The following is a 12523-nucleotide window of genomic DNA, read 5'->3' on the forward strand; positions in this document are numbered from 1 at the left end:
ACAAAGGTGGGGCATTGGATGCAGTCTTTCTGCAGAGAGTATAATTTAAGATTAATTATTATTTTCTCTAGAATTCTCACTTTTTTTTTCTTTTTTTTTTTAGTACATTAAGTTAACCTATAATGGTATGAATTGAATCAACACTCTATTGTTGAAAATATTGCAATACAGGTTTGATTGTAGGCTTATGCTCATTTGGTGAACGCGAAGTAATAAAGTAGCAGGAAACACGAATTGTAAAAAGAATAGAGAATGTCACATATCAAAAAAAATGCACCACACACACATATATATATAATCCTAATCGTATGAGAACCACTCCACGGGTGAGAACTTCTGGACAAATCCAAACCATTTATCTGCAATATCTGATGGATGAGAAATCAAGTTTGAGTTGGGTCATTTTCATAATTATTACAAAGTTTTGTTTATTTTCTACCGTTATATATATATATATATATATATATATATATATATATTGTATAGGATCGCGTTCAGGTGCGTACTGGCTGCCCAGGAGAGAACTGCGGACGAATCACAGCGCGCCACATGTCCGCCGGAATGTAGTTGCACATAACGTTATAACTAGGTGCACGTAATGTTATAACTAGGTGCACATAGGTGCACCCAGGTACATAAATGTTAACAAGGCAAATTACTTGCACCTGCAAGTGAAAATAGGTGCACACGTGCAAGTAAAATGTATTACAAGTACAAGTAAATTGTACAATGAGCATCAATACTAAGTGCATCTAATGTTATAACTAGGTGCACCTATTGCTATAACTAGGTGCACATAGGTTGCAAGCAGGTGCATGAATGTTAACAAAGTAAATTACTTGCACAAGTGCAAGTAAAATGTATTGTAGATGCAAGTAAAATGTATTACAGGTGCAAGTGAATTGTACAGTGAGCATCAATACTAGGTGCACCTAATGTTATAACTAGGTGCACCTAGGTTGCACCCAGGTGCATGAATATTAACAAGGTAAATTACTTGTATTTGTGAGTGAAAGTATTTGCGAAAATAGGTGCATGAATATTAATAAGGTAAATTACTTGCACTTATAAGTGAAAATAGATGCGAAAATAGGTGCACTTGTAAGTGAAACTAGGTGCACTTGTAAGTGAAACTAGGTGCACTTGTAAGTGAAACTAGGTGCACCAAAGTTCCAGTTATTTACGAAAATGCCACCGCGTCATTTTTTTAAAATTGCATCTGATTTGTTGATCTGGACACGTGGACGGCTGTGGAGCGTTCTCATTTCCTACCTGGGCGAGAGTTCGCACCAGAGTGCAACCCTATATATATATATATATATATATATATATATATATATATATATATATATATATATATATATNTATATATATATATATATATATATATATATATATATATATATATATATATATATATATATATTGGATCTCTTTGTTTTTATACTGTATTAATGTGTAGTCTTATTTTAAAAGATTAAACCAATTCAACCAAGTCTTAGTCGAGTTCCATTATTATTGAGGATAGCGCTCTTAATTTTGACATTTTTACATACACATAAATTTAAACTTCAGACCTTACAATTAAGTGACTTATAAAATTATATTTAACGTAGAGTTTTTTTCCAAAATGGTCATTGACTATTACTCATTCTCAATTTTGCATTTTGACTTTCAATTACACTAAACATGGCTCCTTGACTTTCAAAAATTCACCCAATTCAGTCATCAGTTACATATTCTGTCTAATCAGTGCTAAATTGGAGGTTATTTACGCCCGTTTACCTATTTTATGCCTACACTGAAAAATAGTCAAGGGATAATTTTGGGAATAGTCGAGAGACCATTTTGAGAAAAGCTATTTTATTTATTTCATTTTGTTTTATTTTCATATTTTAGACTCTATCAAATTATAATTTTTATACATTTTTCTTACAAATATAAATAGTTAAAATTACATATTTTTTTTCCTTTTGTCTAAACATACAAACTTTTCCTCTATCCTATCAAGTTTTACAATAAGTTTCGTAACTTTCATAAATACTCATATAGTTTTTATTTTTATCATCGATTTTGAGTAGCAAGTCCATTTGGGTTAACATGAGCCATCATCTAAGTTAGACAGTCTAAGCATCACTGTTTGTTTATTGTTTTCACAAAATACTTTGTTCATTTTTTATTTTTTTTTTCTCTTTAAGCATTTAATTGGTTACTACTCTTACTAACAACTACTTCTAGTTGCAAAAGCGATGTTGTTGTGTTTGTGCTTACAGGTGAATAGCTAGTTGCATGCAAACTCATTCTAAAGGTGTGCAAGGATTGCTAGCAATTGACCACGAGATCAACGCAATAGTGAGGAGAAGGAATAGAGCATCCAGTAATCAATTAAGAACAAAACATTGAAGAAATGGCTTCACTGAGCTGAATTAATCATCTAGACGGGGCACGGCTGACACAATAAGGAGTGCAGGACTGAGTGTACCTCAGAACAAATCCTCGTTGAGAGAAGTTGATGAAAATCAAGAACATCCTCTATCGAGGAAAAGTGATCAACCATTTAGAGTCGTCAAAACGGACTTAGCTCGCCGGGTCGGCCTGTCCCGCCCCTACCTAGGTAGGGGGTGGGTTTTGAAAATTAAAGCCCGCTAAAGAGCGGGCTTTTTTGGCCCGCCCCATTTAGGCGGGGGCGGGCTGCGGGCCACCCGCCATTTTTTTTATTTATAATATATATAATATATATATTATATACATAATTAAATAATGTACTGTGCGTATGATTTGTAGCAAACCATTCGCACAGTACATTATATATATTAATATATATATATATATATGAACATTCGCACAGTATATTAATATATATAATGTACTGTGCGAATGGTTTGCTACAAACCATACGCACGTACAGTACATTATATATATATATATATATATATATATATATATATATTGAATAAAACAATGTATATTATAATTTTTTAATACGTATTGATTATTTTAATTATTTTTGTATGTAAAAATGATAAAATTTAGAAAGAAATAAACTAACAATAAATTTTTTAAAAAAAGATAGTTTGGCGGGGGCCCGCCTAGCCTGCGGGCTTAAGGCGGGGCGAGGCCGTCCGGGCCAGGCAAATCTAGACCCGCCAAAGGGCGGGCTTTTTTGGGCCCGCGGCTCGCCGTGCTTTGGCTCGGCCCGGCCCATTAGCCCGTATTGACAGCTCTACAACCATTTACTTTTGTGTTATCGCTCAAAATTGTACTTCGTTAGTTAAGCTATCAAACGAGTATTAAGTACACAGGCAATATAGTCATTTCAAATTTAACTCTTCTCCCTGCATTCGTTGAGAAAACCAAATTCACCCCATTTTCTAGATGGTTAGAGGGAATCATTGATGAAGGAAATGGTAGGCATCCAATCAAAGTAGTACAAAAAAATTCTATAAAGAAAAAGAAAGTATAAAGTAAATTATATACATTTTAAAAAAAATCCTTTTGATGGAAATCAAAGTAGTGACCCACAAACCTTTTGGACTTATTAGGACTCTTAGATATAGACTACTTCTAGTCTAGCTATAACTCTGTATTAGTATATATTCATTCCTCTGTAATCTGTATACAATTGATTCACTCAAATATACAAACCTAATCTGGTATCATAGCTAGGTTATTATTTCCATGGCCACTAATGACAGTTCTGCCGCCGTTTCTTCTGAGCGGACTGTTTTTGATGCGATGGTTCCTTCGGTGCCGATCTCGTTGTCTCCGGCCCATCATTATGTGAGTATCAAATTCACTAGCCGGAATTTTGTGTTCTGGAGAGCTCAGCTAATCCCGTTTCTGAAGGGTCAGAATCTCATGGGCTTTGTCGACGGCACCATTCCTTGTCCGCCGACTACGCTGCCTTCTCCCACCGGCGAGGCTTCTTCGGCCGCTGCTGTTCGTCCGTCGAATCCGGCGTATCACGCTTGGGTGCAGCAGGACCAGGGCATATTGTCCATGATTATTTCTTCGTTGAGTGAAGAAGTTATGCCGCTTGTGCTCGGTTGACACACGGCAATGGTGGCATGGCGATCCATCGAACTTTCTCTGGTGTCTACTTCGCGTGCCGGGACAGTCCACCATCTCATGCGATTGCAGACCATTCAGTAAGGAGAAGCTTTGGTTGCAGATTATCTTGGCCGAGTGAAGGTTCTCCTCGAAGATTTGGTGCTCACAGGCTGGCCGGTGTCGGATGATGAACATAATATCTATATTTTCCGGGGGCTGAGGTCGGAGTTCCGAGCGTTCACGGCCTCCCTGTCGTCTCGCCCGGAGCCATTTACATTGGAGCAGCTTGCCAATTTGTTGGGCTCCCAGGAGCTTTCTCTCGCCAGTGAGTATCCGCAGGTGGTCGGCGACGCTGCTGGAGTTGCGAATCTCGCTCACCGTGGTTCTGGCTCTGGCCGAGGTGGCCACCGCGGTGGTCAACAATGGCGAGGTGGTCAGCAGGCCACTGCTGGTCGGCAGAATTGGCGTGGGCAGCAGCGGCGTGGTGGCGGTCATCTTACCCGTGGGAGTGGTCAGACTCGTACTGGCGGTGGTGGTGCGGTTCGGTGCCAAATATGTGACATCCCGGGTCACACTGCTATGACGTGCTACCGTCGCTATTCTGATAGTTCGCAGGCTAATATGGTTTACCAGGATGCCTCCTCGGGTGAGTCGTTGGATTCGCAGACCTGGTTTCCTAACACTAGTGCCACCGACCATGCTACTCCGAATAGTGGAGTTCTGACCGCCTCCGATGTCTATACAGGTGGTGTTTTTCATGTTGGTGACAGTAAGACCTTGTCTATTTCCAGTGTTGGCTATACATCGATATCTACTCCTTTACGTTCGTTTAGTATGTCTCGTGTTCTTCATGTTCCTAGGCTGTCTGCGTCTTTACTTTCTATTCAGAAATTTGCCTCTGATAATAATGTGTTTTTTGAATTTTATCCCTCATTCTTTGTTGTGAAGGATATCCGCACCAAGGCGGTGCTCCTACGCGGTAAGAGTTCGGGTGGCTTATACACTCTACCAGTCTCTTCTGCGTTTGCTTTTCTTTGCGCATGCGTCGGCTTCTGTATGGCATGGGCGCTTGGGTCATCCTCATTCCCGGGTTCAGAGTCGTATTCTGAAGTCCTGTTCAGTTAGTTCGTCTAGTCATTTAGATTCGTTATGTAGTGCCTGTCAGATGGGGAAATCTGCGTGTTTCCCTCTCTCTCGGGTTGAGTCTTCTAGTTTGAATGTTTTGGACTTAGTATACACTGATATTTGGGGGCCTGCGCCCGTTTCCTCAGTTAATGGATATCGTTACTTTGTGATATTTGTTGATGATTTTACTCGATATACTTGGTTACGTTCTTTCCCATGCGTTTCAAATCTGATTTATATGCGATTTTTGCTCAGTTTCGTGCTTTAGTTGAACGTTCTTTTAATTGTCGCATTAAATCAATTCAGTCTGATCTGGGTGCTGAGTATAAGAAGCTACATTCTGAGTTTCTTAAGCTCGGCATTCGTCATAGGCAGTCCTGTGCTTACACTCACGAGCAGAATGGTCGCGTTGAGCGTAAGCATCGGCACATTGTTGAGATTGGTCTTACCTTGCTTGCGCATGTCTCTGTTCCGTCTCGTTACTAGGATTATGCATTTGAGTCTGCGGTGTATTTAATCAATAAGATGCCTACACGGGTTCTGCGAGATAATAGTCCGCATTTTATGTTGCATCGCTCTCCTCCGTCCTATTCCATTTTACGTGTGTTTGGGTGCTTGTGTTATCCGCACCTCCGTCCCTATAATCGTAATAAGATGAGTTTTCGATCTGTTCCATGTGTTTTTCTTGGCTATCCTGAGTCGTTTTGGGGGTACTGATGTATGGATTTGAACACTAACAAGGTCTTTATCTGCAGGCATGTGCGTTTTGATGAGCAGGTTTTTCCTTTTGCATCTAAGCCATCCTCGCAGCCTGCTTGTGCTTCTGTGCCTCAGCCCTGGGGCGTTGCCTGTGTCCGTTCTGGTGACAGTTCTGTGCCGGTGCCTGCTCCGTCCATTGCTAGGCCCGCATGTGTTTCTCGTCAGTCTCGGCCTCGGTCTCGCACAGTCTCTCGTGTAGTTGATCCTGGTGTGGGTCCCATGACGCGGAGTAGGGTCCGGGCTGAAGGTGCCGAGTTGGTGGCCTTGTCTGCAGAGGTGTGTCCGCCGGAACCGACTTGCTATACACAGGCTGTCCGTTTTCCCGAGTAGCGTGAGGCGATGGATGCCGAGTTTAATGCCCTGTTGCAGAATCAGACATGGCGTCTAGTTCTTTTTCGTGCCGGTATTAATGTTGTAGGCTGCAAGTGGGTGTTTCGCACGAAGCGAAAAGCGGATGGCACTATTGAGCGTCACAAGGCAAGGTTGGTTGCCAAGGGGTTTAACCAGGTGGCTGGCCAGGACTTCTTTGACACGTTCAGTCTTGTGGTCAAACCCACTACGGTATGCCTGTTACTATCTCTGGCTATCAGTTCTGGTTGGGTTATTCGCCAACTGGATGTGCACAATGCTTTTCTTAATGGTGCGCTGTCTAAGACTGTGTATATGAGTCAGCTTCCGGGTTATGCTGATTCGGATCACCGTTCTCACGTGTGTTTGCTCTAGCGCTCCCTCTATGGGCTTAAACAGGCGCCGCGTGCTTGGTTTACTCATCTCCAGTCCTTTCTTATATCTGTTGGGTTTCAGGCGTCGAAGGCGGATGTCTCTCTGTTTATTTTCACACAGGGGGAGTCGCGGGTTTGTTTGCTGGTGTATGTTGATGACATTCTTGTCATGGGTAGTGACGCTGCTTTGGTGTGTCGGCTCATTTCTAAATTGTCTGTTGCTTTCAAGATTCGTGATCTAGGTGCTCCTGGTTTTTTCCTTAGTATTGAGACGGTTCCTATGGATGGTGGTTTGTTGTTGTCTCAGAAGCGGTATATGCTGGACATTTTGAAGCGAGCAGGCATGGCGGACTGCAAACCGCTGGCCACTCCGGTGCTTGTCTCTAAGTCTGTTCCCGACTCTTCTGACTTGTATGCGGATCCCACTCGGTACCGGAGTTTGGCTGGAGCATTGCAGTATCTTACGGTAACTCGTCCTGATTTATCGTTTGCCGTTAGTGTACTGTGTCAGCAGATGAATGCCCCGACTGTTGCGCATTGGGCCCAGCTGAAGCGCGTTCTTCGTTATGTTCGGGGCACTACGCATTATGGTTTGCAATTGCGTCGGTCCTCTCATTCTGTCATTCATGCCTACTGTGATTCTGATTGGGCTGGATGTCCTGTTGACAAGAAGTCCACTAGTGGTTTCGCTGTGTTCTTGGGGTCTAATCTAGTTTCGTGGGTCTGTAAGAAGCAGCGCATTGTGACACGTTCTTCTACTGAGGCTGAGTACAAGACCATTGCTGATGTGTGTGCTGAGGTTACTTGGATTGTGTCCCTGCTCCGTGAGTTAGGCGTTCCACCTGTTGCTCCTCCGCGGCTTTGGTGTGACAACCTGGGTGCAACCTAGATGTGTGCCAATCCTGTCTTCCATGCTAGGACGAAGCACATTGAGATTGACTACCACTTCGTTCGGGATAAGGTGGCCTCCGGTGAACTACAGGTTAGCTTCATTTCAACCAAGGACCAGCTGACCGACATCTTCACCAAACCGCTTGATGCGCCCCGGTTCTCTCTTTTGCGTGACAAGCTTCAGGTAGTGGCTCCGCCCTGCGCTTGAGGGGAGTATTAGGACTCTTAGATATAGACTACTTCTAGTCTAGCTATAACTCTGTATTAGTATATATTCATTCCTCTGTAATCTGTATACGATTGATTCACTCAAATATACAAACCTAATCAGACTAGTTAAACATGCAAGTCGAATTCCACCTTTTTTTCTCTAGGTGTAATCTAACGTTTTTATTGTCAAACACAGTGACCCCTAGGTAGGACAGCTGGCTTGGAGATTTAAGGTCGCTTCATACTCAAAACCAATGATATGATCGAACCTTTAACCTTTGATTAAAGATGTATGAGTCTCTTCCACAGTTCCACTCAATCACAACCCGTTTATCGAATTCCACTATGTTTTGGAGTGTGTCAATACATGCACATATATGATAGAGCTCGAAGTAGTATATATATAGTACTAGAGTTTATGATGAAATGCTATAAAGGAGGTTGTAAGATTTGGTAGAATGAACATATATGGAAGGAAAATTCTATATTGAATCTTGAGAAACTCATCTATATATATACTCCAAGATTGGACAATAATAATATTGGGAAAAAAAAATAAAAAGATACTTATTTCTACCTATTACCATTAGATATTAAAAGACATGATATATTTTAACTTGAATACAAGTGATTTAATATACTAACTTTTATTTTTTGGAAAACTAAGAGGGTTAACTAGAAGGAGAATGATTTTTTTTTTTTTTAATATAATACTTAGATGATTTTAGCTTCATGTCCTAGTCTTCATGTAGGCACAAAGAATCCAATCTCCACATTCCATCATCCTGCACACTTACAGTCGTTTTTGGTCGTGACTTCAAGTCAGACAACCGCTAAGCCCTGGAGCTTCTCTAAGAAATCTTTGAATTGACGACTTGGGGATCTTCCAGCCATTTCAGCCATCTCTCATACATTTTAACATTTCAGATTTTCAGTGATTTAGTTTACAAAATCCAACCAAATTAACGAATAATTATTGCACTAACTCAACCAATTAACCATGCATGGCTTGAGTTGACCTCAAGCTATATATGTCTCCTATGTGGCAAACTGGCCACGATCTAGACTCCAAAGATAAAACATACAGGCTAATTAAGCTTGTTATGGAACACAAATAAAACTTTTGTTGTTTGGTACACCAATTCAACAGCTAAAGATACGATGAAATGAAACATTAAACTGATGTATCTGCTGCAAACACATACAGCAAGCTCAGCTCTAATAATGTCACCCAGATCATAATAAACTGGAAACTTAAAGTTCAAAAACAAACTAAATGCAAGATTTCAACAAGAGAATGGTAAAGTCCAATTAAAGTATGAAACTCAAAAGCTACAAATAACATATATAGTTTTCCTGCAGCCTTGCATTTTGATGCCCATTGAATCATCATTATCAGTAGTTCATTGGATTTGGCCCCAAGGAGCTGCTAGCAGATTCATATAAAGCTGACAGGAAACAGAAAACCACTAAAATGATGAGCATGCATTCAAGAATCAAGAGCAACAGCTAGAGGAGTAACCTCAGCCAACTAAGATGGCTAAGGATACAAACTTGTAACTACAAGATCAAGGGTTCGAACTCCAGCTTTCCTGGTTTGAGCCAGTCAGTTGAAAAATCTAGATTGATTTATCTTCTCCTTGTGTTCCTTTGCTGGCTAGGATCACAAAGGGGGTTATCCAATGCAGACCCTCGTTACGGGTTTCCCTCGTCGCCTCAAGGGTAACCTCAGCCAACCAAGATGGCTAAGGATACAAACTTGTAACTACAAGATCAGTTTGGCTAGGGTCGCAAGGCAGGATTTACTCAATGCAGACCCTCGTTACGGGTTTCCCTCATCGCCCCAAACTTGTAACCACAAGGTCAAGAGTTTGAATCCCAGCCTTCTTTACTAGCTAGGGTCACAAGGCAGGGTTTACCCAGTGCACACCTTTGTCTAACTTTGCGGGTTTCCCTCCAAAAAAAAAAGAGCAGACAACTATAGGTGCAAAAGAAGAATTGTATTGCAGGCAGGTGGGTAAAATATATATGATTTGCATATATACCTTTCCAGGCATTGAAGTTCTTGATGTTAATGGGCGTTCCACTGGCAGTTTGAATGGCCTCAAACAACAAATCATTCTCAAGAATGACCTTCAGCTCCTGCACTACAGAATAAAGGGACTTCCCAGAAGGAAAGTAGATATGATTATTTGGGTGTTTTGTGTCCCACCCAGCATGCTTCTCGAACTCGTAAGCATTCACTGCCTGCACCCACAAAAACATCAATATGATATTTAATCATGCATGCCTCAAAAATCCAAATAGATAGTGATGGATGGTATACTTAGGCTGACTGACTGACTGCTTTCAAGTTATCTAGTTGGACTGGTCAACCTCTAAAGCCTAGTCCGCGAAGACCAGCTCAACAAAGTAGTTGGATCAAGAGAAGCCCAAGAAAGATAAACACCGAGTAAAGGACTGGGCCTATTTTGGCTTACTAAGTTAATACCCAATATAGTCCTCGACTATAGTGGTTTTACTCAAATTAGTCCTAAGTGACTTTTTGTACTTAATTAAGTCCTCGACTTTAATGGTTTTACTCAGTTTAGTCCTAAATTAACAATTCAGTTAGTGCACTGTTAAAATGAGGGTTAACATTGTAATTTCTCATTCATCATCCTTTTTGTCCAACCCTTTCTTCTTCTTTATTTTCCCTAATTTTCCCTCCGTCTTCTTCATCCCAGTAATTTCCCCAAATCCCCTTCAATGGAAGCTCTAGAAATTCTATAGTTTTCCCAATCCAACCAGTGTTGACCGTTTGGCAAGATTATCAATGGGGGATGCGAGACGATAAACTGGAAGCAAACTTACACCAAAATACGGTACAGAACAATGAAACTATACTTGAATTGATTCTTTGTCAGAGATTCTCCTTCTTTTCGCGGCCGAGCCTCCATCACCGATCAGCGAAAATGACTAAGAGGACGAAGAAGCCCGGTATTGTCGAAAAATATGGTACCCGCTATGGAGCTAGTCTCCGCAAACAAATAAAAAAGATGGAGGTAAGCCAGCATAGCAAGTACTTCTGCGAGTTTTGTGGGAAGTATGCAGTGAAGAGAAGGCCGTAGGAATATGGGGTTGCAAAGATTGTGGCAAGGTCAAAACGGGCGAGGCATATACCTTGAATACTTGTATTATTTCCCTGGCCTTGGATAATAATAAAACTTGGATTATTCCCCATTGTCCTTCACTCCTTCATACAGTCAACTTTTATCACCCAGGCCATTTGCTTTGAGATCATGAGATGAGATATATGTTGTGGATAATATAAAATAATAAATTGTATAATTAAAAGATGTAATTCTGTATTTTTTTTACTTAATAATACTAATCATACTTATTATTAATTATTTATTTATTATGAAATTAATTCTTTTTTTTTTTGTTCCGTAACTCCAACATACATCAACTATAGGGGATGAAGAACAAAGTGATACAGATGATGACGAAGAGAGAGGGAAATTACTTGATGAAGAAGAGGAAGGGAAATTACTTGGATGAAGAAGGATGGAAAGTAGGGAAAATAAAGAAGAAGAAAGGATCTAACAAAAATGGATGATGAATTAAAAATTACAATGTTAACCCTCCTTCTAACAACATACTAACTGAATTGTTAATTTAGGACTAAACTAAGTAAAACCATTAAAGTTGAGGACTTAATTAAGCACAAAAAGTCACTTAGGACTAAATTGAGCAAAACCACTATAGTCAAGGACTATATTGGGTATTAACTCCTATTTATAATGTAAAAAGAATTGAGTCTCTCTATTCCTAATATAACAAGATTGAGACCGTCTAGGAACCATATCTTTTGTAGGGTCTGTAGCCCAATATATATATATATATATATATATATATATATAACCCCAGAAAACAAGCAATATTCATCAATACAATATATTTATTTCCTCCAATTTTAATTTTCTCTATATTTTTATACTAGTTATTGGCCTGAGTGCTAAAAAATCATAAAACCAACACATAGATAGATATAAAACCAACAGATTGATAGATAGATAGATGAGAGAATGAAATTATTGTACCATGGTCATTTTGCAGCGATCACATGAGCAGAGGTAATTGGTCCCTTTTATGACTCCTTTAAGACTATGCTGCAAATCCAAACATATACGTGGCATGCCAACCTTAGCTTAATTGTTCAGTATATACTATTAGAAAAACAAAACCAAAAAAGAAAGGCTTAACTTACCCCTCTGGACCAGGAAACATACTTCACAGGAACACCTTCAAAGATCCCAGTGGATAGCAAGTTCTTAACATTTGTAGGGAAAGAATACACAGACGTCTTACGATGAGTATACTGCCTCTTTCGTTTGTTTTTTCCAGGAACATTATTATCAATATCATTAATGTTGTCGTCTGTAAAACCCCAACCTCCATCACCAGATGGTAGCTGCAGACTAAAAAAACTTGGCGGCACTACAACGTTGTTGGAAGAACCCACCATAGATGACACATTAATGGGTTCTTTCCCTTTCCCATTAGAGCCCCGGCCCAAGGTTAAAGCGCAAGAACAATATTCTTCTCCTTTCTCATAAATTGGGACACCTTTATAGTTAGGACCAATCCCAGAAGATTGAGGAGTGAGATTGATTTCCTTTGCCACAAATTTGGGGTAAATGTTCCAACTACCACCTGGGGGAGCAAAGATTTCATCTTCGCCGGAAAACATGCGTAGAGGAGGATAGGCGCTGTTATAAATG

The 12523-nt window shown here is 40.2% G+C and overlaps 1 protein-coding gene across 1 annotated transcript; it reads right to left on the minus strand.

The window, feature by feature from the left end:
* Positions 1-9062: 9062 nt before the first annotated feature.
* Positions 9063-12275, minus strand: LOC116018825. Its single transcript, XM_031258829.1, has 4 exons — positions 12010-12275; positions 11843-11911; positions 9803-10004; positions 9063-9205 (listed from the first exon to the last, which is right to left on the minus strand). The coding sequence occupies exons 1-4, from the start codon at positions 12265-12267 to the stop codon at positions 9153-9155; spliced, it is 582 nt and encodes a 193-aa protein (XP_031114689.1). The 5' UTR covers positions 12268-12275; the 3' UTR covers positions 9063-9152.
* Between the last annotated feature and the right edge of the window lie 248 nt (positions 12276-12523).

The sequence above is a fragment of the Ipomoea triloba genome, chromosome 5 (assembly GCF_003576645.1).
Source record: "Ipomoea triloba cultivar NCNSP0323 chromosome 5, ASM357664v1".
Classification (NCBI taxonomy): Eukaryota; Viridiplantae; Streptophyta; class Magnoliopsida; order Solanales; family Convolvulaceae; genus Ipomoea; species Ipomoea triloba.